The 21,902-nt window shown below is 39.7% G+C and overlaps 1 protein-coding gene across 2 annotated transcripts in view; it reads right to left on the bottom strand.

Annotated features, from left to right (window-relative positions):
- Positions 1 to 2,782: 2,782 nt before the first annotated feature.
- LOC143026491 (uncharacterized) overlaps positions 2,783 to 21,902 on the bottom strand; it is a 102,413-nt gene continuing 83,293 nt past the window's right edge. For both annotated transcript variants that reach the window (XM_076186969.1, XM_076186970.1), the window contains exons 7-11: positions 19,428 to 19,600; positions 16,987 to 17,140; positions 15,891 to 16,046; positions 13,416 to 13,603; positions 2,783 to 8,469 (exon numbers count right to left, since the gene is read on the bottom strand). In XM_076186969.1, coding sequence (XP_076043084.1) covers positions 8,317 to 8,469; positions 13,416 to 13,603; positions 15,891 to 16,046; positions 16,987 to 17,140; positions 19,428 to 19,600 — 824 coding nt within the window. In that variant the 3' untranslated portion in view covers positions 2,783 to 8,316. The remainder of the gene's footprint in view (positions 8,470 to 13,415; positions 13,604 to 15,890; positions 16,047 to 16,986; positions 17,141 to 19,427; positions 19,601 to 21,902) is intronic.

The raw sequence follows: 21,902 nt of genomic DNA, 5'->3' as shown, positions 1-21,902 counted from the left end.
GAGCCCTGTGGTACTCCGTTCTTAATGTTTCTGATGTGCGATGATTGGCCATTATATGACACATGAGCATTATATGACACATGTGTTAGTTGAGTGGCCCTCCTTGAATTATTGGTCTGGAAAGGTAGGTAGATAAATTATGTTTCTGTTATTAGTCTTTCTATCACCTTGGATATGGTGGATAGGTAACAAGAGTGGTGATTAGACTGTAGAGTGCTGGGTGTTCTGGTAGTTTGGTTTTGATATATTACATAGCCCGTCATCCAGGAGGTGCCAAGATAAGAAGGAGGGAGGAGGGTGGAGGGGAGTGGAATATATAGGAAATGGAATGGGTGGGAGTGGTTTCTATTCCTTTTTCTTTTTGGCTACCCCCTGTGTAGGGGGAAAAAGCCTTTGGTATATGTATGTATGTATATTACATAGCCTCTTCTAGATTATTGAACTTCTGTTGTTCATCTATTTGGGCTTTCACTGGAAGTTTTTTTATTTATTTGGCTCTTCTGTTAGAGAAAGGATAATCTGTGTCTAGTCTGAATTTTTTATATCTTTTTAGTTTCTTATTTTCTGGGGTTGCACGATTGAAGTTTTTCATAGTCAAAGGAAAAGCTAAAGCTGTTGATTCACATAGAATGTCTTTCTAACAATTTAGGTACTTCAGGCCAGTGACAGGTAACTGCTAATGGTGGTCCTGCAAGATGGATGAGATTCATCTGCCTGCTACCCATTTTGAAAAATATGTCGACCCCCTCACCTCCAACTGGAGATGCAGCCCCAAGGGGCTGGTATCCAGTCATTGGACTGGACCCAATATGCTATCAATTTCAGCTGTATTTTCTTTACCTTCACACATTAGGAGAGCTGACAAGTGTTAACTGGTTCCCTCCTAATTATTTCATCAGGTGACATGGAAACAGCCCCATAATACAACATGAACAGTCCAAGTTATCTTTCCAGAGACCTATGGGAGGGCCCAAGGCCTGTTGCCAGCCTCTGTTGGCAGTAGTTTTCCAGTCAGTGAAACTTTTTCCAACAATTATATTATTATTCAGATGCCTTTATATGTGCATGACACATTGAATTCCCCAACATTATACATACATACATACATATACCAAGGGCTCTTTTCCCCTTATCAGGGAGGTAGTCAAAGTCAAACGGCATAATTCCACTCCCATCCACCACCCCTCCCTCCCTCTCATCTTGGCTCCTGATGGATGATGGTCATCCCTGCATCTCACCCATCACCCTGGATCAGAGGCAATGCAACAAGACAACACATCCACAGCAAGGTCACTCAATTTAATCAGTGAACCTCCGTTCTGTCCCATCATGCTGAAACGTTGAAGATGGGGAGAAATTGCTTCAGGCTGCGTCAAAATATCATTCATACATAACCACTCCCTAACCTACCCACTCCCTTCCATTCATTATACAAAGGGAAAGAGTCTTGGTATTTGTATACATTTTTTGTGGTTTTGACAAGCAAAATGAGTTTGGAAGGCAGTGGTGGATGAACACGAGATGACTGAGAATGAAATGGATGGAGAGGGTGGAAGGGGTGTTGGTTGTAAGAGGAATGTATATTGAGCAGGGAAGGGCGAGTGCAAGAGATTGATTTCAATGGAGAGGGACTGTGAATGAATGAAGACATGATAGCCCAAAGGGATTTCTTGTCGAATTTGTATTTTTCAAGTGGATAAGGGTGGGGATATTTGTTGGTATATAATGAAACAGTGTGAGTAAATCAGCTTTTAACAACTGATAAGCCCTACTGTGGAGGTGCTGTGGGTTGTTGAATTGCTTCTGACATGAGCATTAAGTAGGGGACAAGAATGACCACTCATGAGGAGCTACGGCAGGAAGGACATTGAATGGGTGTATGCTTTGTCTTGGCTATCCCTTATAAAGGAAGAAAGTTTTTTTTTTGGTATATGTGGGTACTTGTATGACTGAGCAGGTTAGGGTGTCACTACTTGCGATGGAGGTTAAAGTGATGGCAGTTTGAACCCTACCACTGTGTTGTTGAACCAAGGGCATGGTTCATTAAATTCCACCCTACAATGTCTTCTGTAAGGGCTGTCCTAGCCTCCTGATAGGGTGAGTTTTGCAACATGAAACCAAATCATCAGTATGGCAATGTCCATTTTGCTTTCATAAAGGATGGGAAACTCAGTTTTCATCAGTTTTAGTTTTAATAGTTTTGGGACACATAGTACAAATATGAAAATAAAAATAAGAATATTTCCCAATGACACCAAGAGCTCCACAGTTTCTACATCACATCAACAGTATTACCACCATCATTATCAGGACAATAATGATGAGCACAACCACCTCATATATCCAAACTTACATTTCATATTCTCACATACTGACCCACTCCCTACAAGTCATCCTTTGCCATGTTTAACATCTGAAGTACCAAGCCCCAAGGTCTTGCATCCAACATCCTTCTAATAGTTAGACACAACAAGAGGACTGTATATAAGAACTTTTTATTTTTGTTTTAATAGCACATGTTTACATGTTCTTATTGTATTGTATTTTATCAACCACACTTCACCAGTGCTTCTCTCCTTTACAGGTTCCTAAGCATGTGTGTATGGGTGAAAGCGAGGGTGCATGAATGTTGGAGTGGACATGTGTAACTTCTCACTTATGTGTTTGAAAGTTTAACTACAGAGCACCAGGAAATACTTGAGGCAAAATAACTTGACTGCAAGATGAGGATGAAGAAGAGGAGGTGGTGTGGGCTGATGAAGAGAAGGAAGGATAATGATGATGAGGGTGGGAGTAGGGAGAGGGGAAGGAAGAGAAGGGTTGTTGGGGAAAGGTGAAGAGGAAGATGGGAAAAGGAAGAAGAGAAGGGGGAAAGAGAAAGAGGAGGGGAAAGGGGACAAAGAAAAGGAGGGTGAAGGGGAAGAGTGGGGAGGGGGAGGGGGAAAGGGGATGAGGAAGAGGAAGAGGATGGGGGAGGGAGAAAAGGGATGCGGAAGAGGAATTGTTTACCAATGCTTTTATCTTTGTCTTGTTGCATTGCTTCTGACCCAGGGCAATGGGTGAGATGCAGGGATGACCCCTCATCCAGGAGCCAAGAAATGAGGGAGGGAGGGGTGGTGAATGGGAGTGGAGTGGGTGGGGATGAAATGGATGGGAGTGGAATTATGCCTTTTAACTTTGGCTACCTCCCTTGTTAGGGGGAAAAAGACCTTGGTATGTATGTTTATCCTTGTGGACAATCTAGGGCTGCTGTTGTGCGTTACATATTGATTTAATTAATTCAATTTATAGTTTGGTTAACAAGAGATACTGGTGTTTTGTCAGTCAGGATTTGATGTAGAGTCAGTGCCGTTTGATGGGGTAGAAAGAAAGAAAGAAAGAAAGAAAGAAAAAAAAAAAAAAAAAAAAAAAATTTAGGGTATTGTGTGAGATGAGAATGCCCTGTTCTTCACAAGAAAGTAGCTTCCAAATGTAGGATGTGTTGATTTGAAAGAGGCTCCATGGCTACTTACTCCAATACGTCCATCTTACTTAAGCCACCTTAACAAAAGGTCAATTGCCAACTGAAGCCATCCTACAGGAATATCTCTCCCACTTATCTACCCATTAAACAAATCCTTTTATATATATATATATATATATATATACCAAGGGCCTATCCCCCTTTATATATCAACATATAAACTGATGGCTCCTGTTTGAACCATGAAGTGGGTCATGCAGCACTCCTCAACTGACTCTACACCAGATCCTGGGCAACAAACTACCCATACCTCTCTCACTTCTCCACAACTACCTACAGAAAACAGGACTATAAACACTCAAATAACTAAACCATATGAAACATGATAATGCACAACAGTGGCATGAGTGTTTACAAGGATAGAAATACTGGTAAACTATATCCCACAGCAATATGGTACTGTGGTATGAGAGATAAAGAGAAAGGAAAGAAGGAAACAAACGGTGTCAGATGAGTGATACGTCATGAGATAGCAGCTAAAACTGGATAAACAAGAAAATATCTTTTAAGTGAAGAATGGTTTTGGTGGTATGTGGTAGAGAAAATCAAATGATTGAATGAGACCAATTGAAAAGAAAAGGGGGGAGGGATGAAAGGGTGTGGGGACAGAATAAAAGGACGAAGGAGGTAACCGAAGGTTCATAATTTGGGAATCGCAAAAAAAGTGGTCAGCACTGCTGTACCATTTTGAATGCTCAACTGACTATACTAAATGAATCCAAGAGAGGATTACTTGTAAAATAGATGAAGATGTAGATTGTGAAACATGAGTTTAAGAAAAAGCTAGACAGTAAAAATATACAAGGTGGAAGGCATTGATGTACAGATATTAGTAACAGGCTAATAACATCAGTCTCCAGAAAGTTGTGCTCATTTTGGCATTTTTCTTTCTTTGAGATGACCTTTTAATCATTACAAATCTATGGCCTTTGTTACAAAAATCTTAGTATTAGAAACTTGCTATCCACAACACTATTCACTGCAGTAAACCATCACATGACCACATCAACATAAATCATGAAATTCCACAAAGAGATTAACTTGTTAGTTCTTGTTAACAAAAAAGTTCAATATATAGCTAACTTTCCTCAGTTTTGAAACAGCATTTTTTTCACACACATTGATAAAACTGTATCAATAATATAATAAGTTTTACATAGGTTTCAATAACCCTGTTGCACCCTATTAAAGTTCTAAATATAGATACCAATATCACACTTCCTATGAGAACAAAGGGCCCACATTACTTTTGCTTGTTAATGTTACTTGTTAATCTTCCTCCTCCCTAAGTACATCATAATTGCACATTGTTATATCCACAAAATTTTCATTTCTACCTAGCTAGACAATAGTTCCTAGTCTAACCCTTCAACACGTGAAAACAGAATTCAAGCTAACAAGCTTAGGAAAAACAGGAACTGTTTCTTGACAGGGGTAGTAATCAATGGCAAAAATTAATTCATGTATGCTATTGCCAATGTTATGCAGTCCCTATACTTAAATGGGCGGAAAGAAATGATTAACCCTCGAGGCAATTAAAAACAAATGCACTTCAACACAAATCATCAAAAGCACTGCTGTATACTGATGTTAATGGAAGAAGACTCAAAAATATCTTATGACCATTAAACATATCTGACAACCATGTACATTTTTTTTAAATCCTGCTAGCAATCAGTCAGTACACTGACCCCTAGTCTCTTAAAGATGACCTGCCTGCATTTTTATTATATGAAAAGTATGTCCATGAAAAGCTGTGCCAACCTGTTTGAAGAAAAAAGAAAGAAAGAAAAAATTATATATATATATATATATATATATATATGTAAACGTGAAGTCTACATGACCACAAAATCCCATAAAAAAGTTAATCATGTATATAAAAAAGAAGTATTCTTAGGCTAATCATGATACTGTTCACTTTGAAGTGTTGAAATCAAACAGTTGATTAGACAGGATGTAAACACTTGCACACTCACCCTGTTTGAGCGAGCAAGCCAACCTACCTCCCTCTTGGTTCTGGTAACATTAGGAACATAAACCTTTAAGTTAATACTGGTGCCAAGACTGAGAATCTTATCAAAAGACTCCTTGAGACTGAATAGAAAACCCAAGTACCAAAATGAAAAGTAAACCATTGTAGTATTCTGTTGAAGACATTGGGAAAACTTTTACTTGGGATTCAATTCTCACTGAAGTCAGAAGTATGGTGGGGGAGACGTTGCAAATCAAGTACCTCTCCACAACTACGAGCTATCAAAGGAAGAGAGGAAGTCAACATAATCCTTCACTACTTTTGCATCTCCCTCGGTAATACTTTTTTTCTTTATTTCTTTTTTTTTCTTTTTTTTATTTATTTATTTTTTGACTACTTAACCCTTACCTGCAAAGCAAGGTTGTGAGGCATGGGTGAATATCCTCAGCCCTTTCAAAAGAAAAAACTATATATCTTTTGCATTTAAATCATACTCAGCTTAGAAAGGACTGAAAATATAGTAACCTACATTAATCCCAAGTACATATGATTAATATGCCTAAAGGGGTAAAGATGTATCTACTTACATAAAAATGTGTGTGTGCGCATGTGTGTGTTATAGAAAAAGAATATAAAGTATGTTATCAGTGTTAGAAAGATGATGGTATCTACACATCAGTGCATGTGATAATGAATTCTTGACTATGCTGATGTACATATGATTATGCAAAATGAATTCCCAACTGCTTAAACATTGCATACCCACCTTCAAGCAGCTCAAATAATAAAAATATTGATTAATCCTTTAGATATCACAGATAATCAAAGACACAATACAAAATGATATGAGAAAAGTTCCATTTTAGTTTCGTAAAGATTTTGATATTTATATAAAAGTTACCTTTATTTTCCCTAGATGACCTATTTCTATGGTTTGTATGTGTAACTAATTTCTAAGTGGCTGCCTAGCTGATTTCCTATAACTTAGATAAAATTTTCTCACCATCATTTAATGTATATTAAAAAAGAAATTCAGTGTAGAATATCAATGTTACATGCCAAGTGCAGAATGGATCTTTTCAACTAAAATCAACAATGAAATATATCATCTAGAGGCAGGGGCCTCATTTCAGAGGGTTACTGAGGTCAAGTCCTCATCATCATTTCACCTACAAGGGGACGGGGATATCTTTTGTTCCCAGACTTTTTTTTTCAAGCAGTGCAAAAGTTTTTGTAACACGATTCCACTAGTTATAAACTTGTTTGGGAAAAAAAAAAAAATAATAATAATAAAAAAATAAATAAATAGATAAAAAAATACAACTAATAGTGGAGTGTCATTTTGATAACATTCAATTGTTCAAACAAAACGACCCAAACAAGGACTTTGAAACATATTAATGATAATCATTTGAACTTGAATGCAACCATATCAAAATGAGATTTCATTATTCTAGGATCCTCCCATCCTTACATTTTCTCAGAAAACAAGACTCATATCTAAATGTATCATAATAATAAAATTGTTTTTAAATCATTTGGCTCCTAAAAAGATTCTGCCATACATGGTTGCAAGAAGTAGGTAAGTCATGATGTCTCCAATGTTTCTGACCTTCCCTATCTGTGCTACTTTCCTCTTTCGTTGAGCAAAAGTCTGACCCAGAAAGAAAAAGTTACACACGGAAGTACCTAAAGATTAAATGCCAACTGCTATGTAGCTCCCTTAAAAAACAGGTGTGGAAGCCTTGCTATCTATAGCAAATAAATTTCCTACATTAGCAAAAAAAACACAATAAAATACATTGGCAAGTGTTTACCCTAGCAATCAGTTAACTCTCAAATGTAAGACACTACTATGCTTGGACTTAAATTAGCAGCAAATGCAAGGAAAGTAGTCATTCAGTCACACATCATGTACAAAAACATAAAACAGCGACACAGTTTGGAAGACCTAAAAATGAAAATAGTAAAAATTTATTGTCCAGAAAATATATAAGCTCAACCTGAAATAAACACGTACAACATTAGACGAGTTAAAATAATTTACTACAAAGTTATGGAAAAACTCACATACAACACTGGTTTGCACACACTGCATCAGGTTTGTAATGTGCACTGAGCTTCTTCTAAAGCTCAGTAAATACAATGACAAAGTCTATGCTGGAGGGAAATGAGTGGTGACATCAGAGAGATGCCATCTCCTGACATCACTGGTTGATGATGTACAAATATGGATGTCACTTTCAAAGCTGAATGACCAGATATGCCAATAGCACTGCATTGAATTAGACACGTCTGACCATCTTGCTTACCGTAGTTGAAAAATAAACAGCACAATTTCAGTTCTCATTTTCACAGCGAGTCTGAAGCCACTCACTCAAACAAGGCAATCTTGGACTGACAAGTTGAGCTTAATGGAACATGAAATGAAAGGAGAACTACACTGTAAGAATGGCTTCCAAGAACTATATTATATACATCTTATTTCCCACGTCCAGCTTCACCATTTCTATAAAGAATTCTAGAAAAGACCACAGTATAATTTTAAACACTGCCTCCCTGAAAAGTCATACATGTTCTATATTTTGCTGCCACTATATTTTGTGAATCTTCTCACAAATCTTGGAGGCACGATGTCTTAGCTGTTCAAACCTCACTCACTAACCTTTACCTTTTGTATTGTGAGGGCAACTTGCAAGTATGAATGATTCTGTAATTTCTGTTTCATGTGATCTAGTTTTTGTCCATTAATATGTCCTTCAAAAGAATGGTTTCAAACTGTATCACCTACAAGAGGTTCCTCCACCGGGTGCAAGGATTACAGTGAACCTTCAAGTATCTCTTGTAAATCATGTTCGTAAATACCAATGACAAGCATGATGCCACTCCCAGTAAGAATCCCTGCTGCTTGGAGAGCCATCTGGCATAGTGCACTCTGTTTTGCTCCATTTTTGATGGAAAGTTCTGACAGCTGCAAAAAAGAAAAGAAATAACAAGATTTGATCTGTCTACATAAAAAGGGGTTTTCTCTACTTTATAAGAGAGGTATGATGATATGATATGATATGGTTTAACGTCACACACTCCCCCCCTATTGGGAGGCTAGGACGGTGCCCCTCACAGAGGGCTTTGTAGTGTGGAATTTAATGAATCATGCCCTTGGTTCAACTTCGCTGGTGGCAGGATTCGAACCACCCTCACCTCGACCTTCGTCGCAAGTAATGATGCCATAACCCACTCAGCCAGCGAGCTTCCTATAAGAGAGGTAGCCAGGTTAAAAGGCATGTACGCACTCCTGCCCATTCCACTCCCATCCATTCCACCACCCTTGTTTCCCTTTTATTTCGGCTTCTCATGAATGAAAGGTCATCCCTGTCTCCTGCCCACTGCCAGGATCTGAAGCAATGCAGCAAGACACAGCACATACACAGTGACCCCTCCCTCCCTGTCCATTCATGCAGAAAATAGAGAAGATGGGGAGAAATCTGTCCATGTGCAATCACCCACCACTCATCCCTATACCCTGCCTTTCCCTTGCTCAACAGACATTCCCCTTACTTAAAGCCCTTCACCCTATCCATCCACCTCATTCTCAGTCATCCCCTGAAGTTCACTCTGTTCACCTCTACTTTCCACACCTCTTGCTAATCTTTTGTCCCTCATTCTTTCCATGTGTCCGAACCATCCCAGAAAATAGAGAAGATGAGGAGAAATTCCTTTGGTTTACATCTAAAAATCATTCACACACAACCATCCTCCATTCATCCTTATCTGGAACACCTGCAGCCCTTAGCTGTGCTAAGCATCTCCCATGGAACACTTAATGTGAGGGTCTTGATCTGATCCTGATGAATATAACGGGTCACTGGAAGTTCACCAAGGACAGACAGCCTCAGAACTGAGGAAGCTATCTCCAACCACCTCCAGCACCAAGACTTTGCTGAGGACAGCCACCATCTCCTCCTCTTTCCCCCTACTCCTCTCGCTGCCAGAAGCAAGCTTATTTATCTGATTCCTAGGCATCCAACTATTAATAAACTAACAAATCTTTCCAGAGTTTACCTTCAGCCAGGCCCATGTCCCCTATGTTCCTGACATCTGGCTGTTTTAGATACTTGGCTGCTGGCACTTTTCCCTTTATACATCTCATCACCTTACTTTTACCCACATTTATCTTTGACATCCTTATTTTGCACACCTTCCCAAACTGTTAATTAACTTCCTCAATCCCTCCTCTGATCCTGCTACAAGCGCAAAGTCATCAGCAAACAACAACTGGCTTATCTCCCATTTTTCTCCATTTTCTTTCATCATCTCCAATCTCTGACCCACTATCTTTGCATTTACCTCTCGCACTACCCCATCCATGTATAAATTGAACAGTCAGGGTGACATAGCACATCCCTGATGAAGTCCCACCTTTCCCTCAAACCACTCACTCTCTCCATTTTTAATCCTACACAAGCTCTACTACTCTTGTAAAAACTCTTGACTGCTCTTGACAGGTTTCCTCCTATCCCATATATCTGCAATACCTCCCACAGTGCCTCCTGTCTACCATGTCATAAGCCTTTTCCAGATTCATAAAAACCCAAAATACATCCCTACCTTTTCCTATAACTCACATATCTGTCTTACCACAAAAACCTGATCTATGCAACCTCTACCTATCCTAAACCCATACGGTTCCTCACCAATTACATCCTCTGTTCCTCTCCTAGTCCTCTCAGTCAAGACCCTCCCATAAGCCTTCCCAACTACACTTAACAAGCTCCTCCTCCTAACAAATAAAATATATAACACAGACATGCACAATAACACCAAAAGATGGCTGGCCAATTATCTGGCAGGTAGGAATGCTTACATGTCATATAATGGCCAATCATCGCACATCAGAAACATTAAGAACGGAGTACCACAGGGCTCAGTTCTATCCCCCACACTAATTAATCTATACATGCATGACTTACCCACGCCAGACACCTCAGAAATACAAATCTCTTCCTACGCAGACGACATAACAATCACATGCACACATCGTAACTTAGACAAAGCTGCAGAAATAATCCAGCCATACCTTGACACACTCAACACATGGTTCATCACAAACTGGACAAAAGAACACAAATACATACCTCATCTCTACATCAACAACACTCTAATACCACACACAAACACACCGAAAATTCTTGGTGTAACATACGATACATCCATGTCTTTCAAACAACACATCACAAACATAAAAAACAAATGCACTCCCAGACTTAACGCACTTAAGTCAATCACTGGAACAACATTTGGACAAAACAAAGAAACTAATATAACAATATACAAACAATGCATACGCTCAGTGTTGAATTATGCGAGTCCTGCATGGGCTCCTAATCTCAGTGAGACACACCACAACACCCTTCAAATCATACAAAACAAAGCCCTAAAAACAATTACAGGCTGCACAAATACAACACCTACAGACCATTTACACCATGAAACAAAAGTCCTCAAAGTCAAGGACCACCTCGACATGAGAGGCACACAAACACTTGCCGCAGCCACCACAAACACATTACACCCGCTACACTACATAGCAGAACACCCACACACACCAAGAAACATTAAAACAACACCCAAAGACCTTTATCATGCACAGATACTCTCTTCTCTTCCTCCACAACCACCAAATACCAGCCTCCGGAAACATATTCATAATCATATCACTCACCGCTCCATTAACACACTGAAAGACAACACACTGCTGTATGCCAGACCCCCTGATATCCACCCTTCTGAATCCTCTCTCCCACGAAAGGACAGAGTCCACTTGGCCAGACTGCGGTGCGGTCACCACCCAGCACTTCTAAGCTACCAGAAGAGGCTGGATGACCGCATTGTGAACAGCTGCCCAGGATGTAACACTTCACCCAATACCATACAACACATAATGGAAGACTGCATTATACACAATCATGCACGCAAACAACACAACATACGCTCTATAAAGGATTTGTGGGAAAACCCAGTTTCGGCTATGGCATTCCTTGGGGAGACGGGACTGCTCGGACAGACAGTCTAGGAAACGACAACAACAACAACAACAACACTTAACAAGCTCATACATACATATACCAACAGCTTTTTCCCCCTTTACAAGGGAGGTAGGGTAACAATTGTTGTTGAACAGCTATGGTAACTTATTATCTGCTATAAGAGATATCTCCCCACTCCTCATTTTCCACATGAGGGGCCAAGGAGGGAGGGTCATCACTGTGTAAGTGAAGCAGCCTTGCTGTGGATATACTGTGTCTTGCTGGATTACTTCTGACCTGGGCAGTGGCCAGGAGACAGGGATGACCCATCATCCTTGAGGAGCTAAAATGAGAGGTAGGGAAGGGTGGATGGGAGTAGGTGTGTGCCTTGACTGCCTACCACTTCAGAACAAGTCAAATTCTCATGTGCAGCACCTGCTGCCATATGTACGATGCATCATACTACTCACCTTATAAAATATAAATTCACTGCTGTATTATTCATTCTCTTTTACTCTCAGTAATAATAAACACAAAAAATGTGATTAAACCAGTTCACAGAATCTGGGGATAACTTATATACAACTACAAAAATATATATATATATATATAATCAAGATGCCAACGCTAGCATCCTTGTGTACCCACTCGCAGCACACGATGCCTATGTGGGCATCATCATACCGAAGTGGCTAAGGGGGAAGAAGCTTTTGATATATAGATTACATGATGCAGAAGAAAAGAAGAAAGGTTATCCCTGTTCCCTGCCCAATGCCTGGGTGCAATGCAGCAAGATAAAGCACATCCACAGCAAAGCCCAAAAACTGAAACTGGTTCAAACTTCACTACTTCATATCATAGTGACCCTTATCCACTCAAGAATTTACAGACAAGAAGGAATCTGGGCCACGTCAATTTATCATCCATTTATAACTATTTAGATGATGCACCACACTGCTTCTCTTGAGTGATCTATGGCCCAATCCTAAGGTTGCTGTCAGATACTCTGAAACCTTAAATCTACTTCAAGAGAGAACTCAGGTAGCTGGTTGACTCGAGTTCCTTACTTCACCTAGCTTCATCTTGCCAGAGGAAATACCGTGTGAGAACAAATTCTTTATTCCTGGTACAACAGCTCCTTAGATCTTTACCAAGTATATAATAAAGCTTGAACAAGTAAAACATCATAAATGTACCAACATACATACATACATATACCAAAAAAAGGCTTTTTTTCCCCCTTACAAGGGAGGTAGCCAAAAGACAAAAGGCATAGAAACCACTCCCACCCATTCCGTCCCCTACATACTCCACTCCCCTCTACCATCTTCCCTCCCTCTTATCTTGGCACCTCCTGGATGACGGGTCATCCCTGCATCTCGCCCACTGCCCTGGGTCAGAAGCAGTGTTGCAAGACAGCACATCCACAGCAAGGCTGCTTCATTAATTCGGCGACCCCCCCCTCTCTGTCCCCTTATGCAGAAAAGGAGAAGACAGGGAGAAATCCCTTTGGGTTGCATCAATTTATTTCTCATACATACTCCCTAACCAACATTATCACCCCCCCCCCCAAAAAAAAAAAAAAAAACTAACCCCCCCATCCCCCACCCACTCCTCCTCATGCGTCACAGCGTCATCTATACAAACATAAGATAGTAAAAAGTCCCTTCCTGTCAAAAAGTATATGGCTGATGCAAAGCATCACTCTATAGTGGTAACAAAATGGCTTCATAATCTTAGTGTCTCAGGTTTAAGACTCTCTTCAAGTGAAACACCATACCAAGAATAACAGCTCTGTTCTCACATGGCATTTCCTCTTGACATTTTTGTCAGCATTTGCTACTTTCATACAATTTCATCTTATAACATATTCCTCAGAGGTTTAACTTACCAGGTCAACTAGTGCAAGGTAAAGAAATACTCCGGCTGTAAAGGAGTAGATCCATGGTGAAGCACTATGGATAGTCCCCACGGCTACACCCACTAGTAGCCCAACTAAGCTCAGCAGCCAAAGAAGGGCCAACATCTTAAGACCCTGTTTTCGGCTCATGCCCATCTCAAACAAGAGGGCAAAATCACCTGAAAGAAGGTTTAATTTTGTTGAGATACTGTGACAAGTTGGAAAAGATGAATGAAGATGACAAGTCTAGGGTCAGGCTTTTATTCCTGGCTAGTTTTGTTCCTGATACAGGGGGTACAGATTGCGTAGTTACATGCAGTCGGTACTTTGGGAAGAAACCATTAATAGAACTGCTTGTACTGGTCATGCAAGGTGGACATCAGGATGAATCTTCTCCCTACTGCCCATTCCCAAAATCTGTCAACACCTTCACCTTTATCTGTAAGTGCAGCCCCAAGGAGCTGACACTACCTATGAACTGAACCCAAGACCTCTATGAACTTCAACTGTATTTCTTTTACTCTTTCAAATAAGGAAAGGTGACATCTGATGACTGTTCCCTTCCAACTACTAAAGTAAACCCTCGATATAACGGATCTCGATACACCGGATATTGGATATAACAGACGAAAAATCTGACGGGACAAACCCTTGCAATAATGGATGAAAATCCGTTATAGTGAGGGATCCTCAGTTATAACGGATCTTTGGATATAATGACAGACCCCTGTCCCCATATCGTCTGTTATATCGAGGGTTTACTGTAATTTCTAATACTGGACAAACTTTGGGATATAATGGATCTGTCCAGTATTTCCATTGGACATAATGGATCCTTGGTTATAATGGATCTGTCTGGTATTTCCATTGGATGTAATGGATCTTTGGATATAACGAAAGATCCGTCCCCATTATATCGAGTGTTTACTGTATTTCTAAATCTGGTGACAGATATACATACATATACCAATGGCTATTTCCCCCTTACAAGGGAGGTAGCCAAAAAACAAAGGCATAAAATCTACTTCCACCCTTTTTATCCCCACATACTCCACTCCCATTCAACCCCCTCCCTCCCTCTTGTCTTGGCTCAACCTGGATGACGGGTGATCCCTGCATCTCGCCTACTGCCCTGGGTCAAAAGCAATGCAGTAAGACACAGCACATCCACAGCAAGACTGCTTCATTTAATTGGTGACCACCCCCACTCTCTGTCCCCTCATGCAGAAAAAGAGAAGATTGGGAGAAATCCTTTTGGGCTGTGTCAAAATATCATTCACACATACTCCCTCATCCCATCCCCCAACTCTCTTTCATGTATCACAGCATCATCCATACATAACCATTTTCCATTCACCTCTATCTTTAGTCCTCTCCCTTCCTTCCTCAACAAACATTCCCCTCTTTCCCAATGCACCTTTTACCCCATCCATCCATTTCATCCTTGGTCACCCTGTCATGTTCATTCCTTCCACATCTGCCTTCCACAATTCTTTAACTAATCTTTCTTCACTAATTCTTTCCATGTGTACAAACCATCCCAATACTCTTTCATCAAACCTATCTTCCAACTCCCTTTCCACCCCAACTCTCCTCCTCATCTCCTTGTTTTTCACTCTATCCAGCCTAGTGACAGATATAAACACATCAAAAGGCCATTTCTCTTTATATTGAGGGTAACCCATCCCAAATCTCATTTGTTGTCCCTCCCACCTTAGCTCCTTGTGGATGGAAGGTCATCCCTATCCTCAACTAACTGTTTGGGTAAGAAACTATGCAGCAAGACATAGCACCTCCAGGGCCTAACAGCAAGAGCTGGTTTTCCCTCACTGCTTCATTACATGGCAAACTCCATCTTGTAGGACCACCACAACCTGTTGTTGGTCTTGTCGAACTATCAAGGGACCAAGGTCAGATCTGCATGTGGTGGTCCTGCAAGATGGACAGCAAAGCTGCCATTTTTCAAAACTATCAACCCCCTTAATTTCCATCAGGACATATAGCCCTGAGGAGCTGGGACTTGAATTCCAGATTAGGCCAAAGATATCTCTCTTATCAACTTCAACTGTATTTCTTACACTTTTTTCACACGTGGAATTAGACAACTTTATGGATGGGGATGACAGGTGGTGATGGATACAGAGCTGCCTAATGTAGGCCTTATGGTCTCTTGCAGTCTCCTTTATTCTTATGAATGCTGACAACTGGCAACTTCTCTTCTCTCCCTACCACTTTGAGCCAGTGACACAGAAACAGAACCACACTGATACAACAGTCCTAAGTTTCTTCACAGAGAGATCTGTGGGAGGTTCTGAAGACTATCTCCAGCCACTGTGGAGCTACAAGTTTTCTACTAAATGAGACAATGGATTGACTGATTATGTGGCAAACTCCATCTTGTAGGACCACTACAAGATGGTACCTGTCACTGGTCTTATCTAACCTTCAATAGGAAACGTAACTCACCAACTTTGTGGGGCAGCTCATGACATAAGACTGCAATAGCTGTTGCCACCCCAGCAGTTAGGCTTGTACCATATGCTGCTCCAATAGCCATTCCATCCATGAAGGTGTGCATGGCATCTCCAAGCAGGATCATAGTCCGCAAGGATTCTTTTCGACCTGAATTAAAACAAAAAATAAAACTTGTTACAAATTTATAAAATGGTTGAACATGCATGAAGTTTGACCAATTTGTGAACATATTCAAAGTTATCTTTCATATGCCTGCTGGAATCTTATATATGAAGTATGCATGTATCTTAATAACTAATGGCTATAGGGGCAAACCAGCTCTGGCTATTGGGACCTCCTGTGAAAATGCGGTGTCTCACTCCACTGGTGTGACAGGAGATAGGGATGATCCTTCATCCACAAGGTGTCTAGATAGGAGGGGTGATAAATGGGTATTTGATGGTAAAGGGCATGTGTTTTGACACGGCCACCCCCTTACGAGGGATAAGAGGCCTTCTGGTATGTATGTGATTCACCACGTTCTTGGATCACATGATAAACTCATGACTGACAGCTATTACCCTCCTAGATAAGAGCTCAGAGCTCATATACAGACTGGTATATGGGTAATGCTGTGACCTTACATGCACACGACCCTAACTCCTTGCTTATCAGAGTTGGAGTGCTGGCTCACAATGTAGAGATGCTGAAATTTTTTCATTCTTGGGCAGATTTTGAACTCGAATTGTTAAATTAGTGGTTGAGAGCAGTACCACTCCACCACTGAGCTGTGTATGTATGTAATAATGGTTTTGCTGCAACTCCTGATTTTTCATTTGATTAGAAAATAACTTCCAATATTACAAAAAATGCTGGTCTACCCCACAGAACTTTACATAATTACCTAATTATCACTCTACAAGAAAAAGAAAATGTGGTTATATGCTTTGTTACCTAATTTCATGGAATCCTTGAAGCAAACATTGGAGGTACCACAAGCTAGAATGCAAGAGTAGCATAAAAATAACAACAGGGGGAATAATCATGGAGGAAGAAAGGGAGGAGGAGGAGGAGGAGGAGGAGGAGAAGAAATCAAATGAGAATCTACCTGACACGTGGGAATGTCCATGATGAGAATGGCCATGGTGTCCTACATGATACTCCTGCAAGACCATATTGAAACTGCTGCTATTCTGCCTCAGCAGGCTTGGCCGCATGGACTTCCTTCCCATCTCCAACCCCTTACCATCACTCTGGAGAATCTGAAAGTTATGTACGTAAAGCAAAATATTGACATAACTAACAGTAGAATGATCAAAACTGATAGTGAGTAAATGTCTATCAACGTGATCTCAACTGAATGTACTTACAATAAGCATGAACACTATTGTAATAACAATATTTCTTTATAACTTTTTACCATGATTTTGTTCTATGTTCTAGCTAAGAGCAGCTGATTTTATACATGAAGGTCAGGTATGAGAAGGTGAGAAGGTGAGGGGGTAATGTGATGTGTAACAGAGAGAGAGAGAAAGAGAGAGAGAGAGAAAGAGAGAAACAGTCTTGTACCTCAACAAAATCTATATCATATGCTGCTAAGCTGGCTTGCACAAAGGATGAACTCACCATTGAAAAATAAATAAATTAACTTTGGAAGAATTTCTTTTTCTCTTTTATCTAGTGACATTCCACAGGACATGAATTACAGTCACTCTAACTACAAGCAATGTGTTGTATACAGCACTTGCTCCTGCACATTCATGCAGTGTGATGTATAAACACATAATGAAGTGTATAAATAATGACATTCTACACTTCTGGACAGTCACAAGAGTGTATGTGCTTGTCTTGTCCTGTAAATGGTATCAATAACACTTGTTGATATGTATTGTCATGATAATTGTTGCCTCAACATTCACTGGCTGGAAACCCACAACCCCACAATGGCTGCCAATAGTCTCCCAGGGCCTCACCCAGATCTCTGGTAAGAAACTTTGGACTTTTGTCTGTCATCATGTGAAATTTGGAGAACAGCTACTGGTTGCCTGTTCTTGAAATTTGAAGAACAGCTACTGGTTGTCTGTTCTTATGTGAAAAGGTGGAGGAAACAGATTTGACAGTGATCAAAAGATATCTTGAGCCTAGATTGGAGATCAAGTGCCATGCATCTCTAAATGGAGGTAACAGGGTTGATGGATTTTTCAAAATGGGCAGGATGGGGACTAGCCTCTCCCATCTTGCAGGACCATCACTAGCAGGTACCCATCATTGGTTCTTACTGACTTTTACATATAAATCTGCAAAGCAGCACTCACATAAAGGTGGTTTGTTATGATATTCATTTGTTTTTGATTGTGTATGAATTGGATCTGTGTTTTGACTCCTCTGTTAAGCCATACTGTCAGTGAAGAAATCCAAATATTCCATCTTAAGAGTCCACAGCATGTGTTATTATACAAACACTTCCTTCAAGATCAACTCCATACTAAATCAAGTATTCCCAGACAAACCCGAAAGAGAAAATGAACACAAGACACCAGAGCCCTCTCTGTCTGTCCACCCAGGTACTCTCACTTTATGAACAGATTAGAATTCTTGGAAGTGATTCATAAATCATACACACTTTCCTTGTGCAAATATATGAAAACACTAGGATAAATGAAGTGGCTTACTGCACCCTTTGGGCAAATGCCAACACATTAACTTGCTGTCACCTTCCAATCTCACATCACAACAGCTTTTATGCCACCTATAAGAATTTAGTTCTTTCTGAAGCATTCCTTTACATAACAACTCCTCATGTTCTTGGTCTAAACACAATATCACTACCTTCCGTTGCTTCACTTCTAACCCCATCCACAACATTCACAAGCATGCTCATTTGTGCTCCCCCATGTAAGTGCACACTTCTACAAAACAAAAACCTTTCTCTAATTGAAACTAAACATGACCACATATTGTCTCCACTGTTCTACACCTGTACCATTCACTTTTGTCTCGGTGATAACACATTCATAGTTCTTTCTTTAACTGCCTCCACAATGCCATACACATCTCGTCTCTGTTACACCAACATGCGATTAAGCCCCCAATGCCAAGTACTGCTCCGAGTCTCCATCCCTATTATGAAAACTCTTTGGCTATGGAGTAATGTGTTGATGCAAACAAAATGCCTTTAACTAGCTATCTGATCAACCTTTCTTGTGGACACTAGAAATTAAGAGTGCGAGGAGGCCACACCAATTTTACCAGCGCTATTTCTCCATCTCCGTGCACGTGGTGCTATACCCTCCACAGTACACAAAGGAAAGGAGAGTGGATGTCGGGTGTCCCCAACTACCAAGAACTACTCTTCGTAAGTCAACTAAAACTGAAAGCAACAGAAAATACATCTGTAGAAATATGGATGATGCAAACAGTGATATCAATACTTTTTCCTATAGATGTTAACATATATAAATACCAACAATATTGAAAAATAAAAAGAGTAAAGCAATGGTGTGTGCTCATCAATAATGGCGTATGAGGATTCTTCATCATTGCACTCACCAGTTCTTTCTTTGATGCCTTAGCTGCCATCAGTTTTTCCATTTCAGGTGTTCCTGCTGTGCGATCGCTTGAATGTCCAGAAGCCTCGGTATTGCTATTGTTCCCATTTGCATCACTTGTGCTGGCCTGCGTGGAAGGTGGACAGCGTTCGAAGCAGTTGTGAGGATCCAACACTGAAGGAAAGGGAAGTGATGGTAGAGTATTGTGGCCATAAAACTGACTGTAATTGCAAAGAGAGAATATACACACAAAAATACACACACACACACTTGAGTTGTAAAAGGCGACAAAAATGGGACAGGGATAGGACTAGGCATCCTTCTCTCTGTAGCCCCAAAGGGGACATTCCTAATAAAAGCAAAGGCATAAGAGGGTCTGGGAGGAGCTTTCCAACCAGAACCTTAGGGTTTGGGTCATTTAATGTGTGTGCATGTGGTACAGATGAGAGTAAAAGGGAAGAGGTAGGCAGTATATTTGTGAGAAGAAAGTTGGATGTGTTGGCACTGAGTGAAACTAAGTTGAAAGGGAGGGGTGAGTTTGAGTTTGGTAATGTAGTTGGGAGGATCTCAGGAGTGAAGAGAGGACAAGGGAGAGAAGGGGTGGCTATACTGGTAAGTGAAGAGAAAGGTAAATGTGTGGTGGAGTGGAGCCTGAAATTGTGGATAAAATGGCATACAAGACACCAATTGGGAAGAGTGACCACATACTAAGTTCGAACGAAAAGAGGAAAGTTATTTGGGAAGAAATGAAAAACACTGAAAAGGAAGACTGATGTATAACAAAACGAATTTTGGGAAACTCAAAATTCTATCAAAAAGCAAATTTGAAAAACTTCTTTAAATGATGAAACACAGATGGAAGAGATATGGACAATATTGAAAGAAATCTATAATAAAGGAGTGGATAAATACGTACCAACACAAAAACAGAAAAAGGTATACATTAAGTGCTGGTGCAACAAAAAATGGAGTGAGGCAAAAGATAGAAGAAACAAAACTTGGGAAAAAATATATATCAACTAAGAAATATGTAAAAATATGCAGGGAATAAAAAGAATACAAAAAAGACATATCAGACAAATGTAAGGATCAACCTAAATTATTCTACAGATATGTAAATGGTAGATTAAAAAATAAACAGGAAATAGTAAAACTGCATCACGGGAATATGGAATGTATAGATGTAGAGATGGCTGAAATTATGGAGAGAAAAAAAAAAAGAAAAGAAAAGAAAAAAAAAAAAAAATCTGTATTCACATATGAAAATACACACAATTGGGATGAATAAAGGGGAGAAAGATCCCCCCCAATGAAAGAAATAATTGTGAGAAATAAATAAAGGACCAAATAAACCTTGATGTCAGAAAATCACACGACCCAGAAGAAATTGCAAATTGGATACTAAAAGAATGTATAGATGAACTAATGGACAAAATATACAATATAATAGATTGGTCACTCAAAGAAGGAAAGATACCACAAGACTGGAAAAATGCCAATATTGTGCCAGTATATAAAGGGGGAGATAAGGAAGACCCAACAAACTATAGACCAGTCTCCCTTACAAGCACAATAGCTAAAATATGTGAGTCATCAAAAGTAGATGGACTAGACACCTGGAAGACAACAATATACTGAATCCAAAACAATTTGGTTTTAGATAAGGAAGATCATGTGCCACAAACTTGATTTATTTTTATTCAAGGTTGATAGATATAATGCAAGAAAGGGATGGATGGGCAGATTGTGCTTTCCTGGATTTATAAAAGGCATTTGATAAATACCACACAAAAAGTTATTAAGAAAACTCGAAACAACAGGTGTACAAGGAAAATGATTGAAATGGATGGAAGATTTCTTGCACAGGAGAAAAATGAGGGTGGTACTTAAGAGATAAAAACTCAACCTGGGAAGAAATGATAAGTGGAGTCCCACAAGGTTCAGTATTAGCTCCAATAATATTTGCTATAAATATATAAATACATGGATGAAGGAGTAGAATGTTATATGAACTTCTTTGCAGATGATGCAAAACTACTACAGAATTTAAGTACAGAAAAAGACTGTGAATCACTACAGACCTGGACAAAGTCTGGGAATGGAGACAAAAGTGGGAAGTGAACTTCAACATCAAGAAATGGAGTATAATAGAGTTTGGAAAAAGTAAAACAAGAATATCAGGACAATATAAAATCAGTAAAAAAGCCTTTGGTATATGTATGTACAAAGGTAGTAAAGAATGCCAGCTCTGAAAAGGACCTAGGAGTAATTATCAATAAAGACATGCCCCCAGACAAGCATATAAACAAAATAGTCGGAGAAACCTACAATTTACTAAGATCAATAATGGTGGCTTTTAATTACTTGGAAGTAAAGGTAAAAAAATATTAGTCACACTGATAAGACCAAGATTGGAGTACACTGTGACACTATGGACACCCAGCACAAAAAAGAATATAAAGAAACAAGAAATAAC

The sequence above is a fragment of the Oratosquilla oratoria genome, chromosome 6, assembly GCF_046742065.1.
Source record: "Oratosquilla oratoria isolate Oo_2021 chromosome 6, ASM4674206v1, whole genome shotgun sequence".
NCBI classification, from domain to species: domain Eukaryota; kingdom Metazoa; phylum Arthropoda; class Malacostraca; order Stomatopoda; family Squillidae; genus Oratosquilla; species Oratosquilla oratoria.
This window is presented reverse-complemented; position numbering and strand designations above follow the sequence as displayed.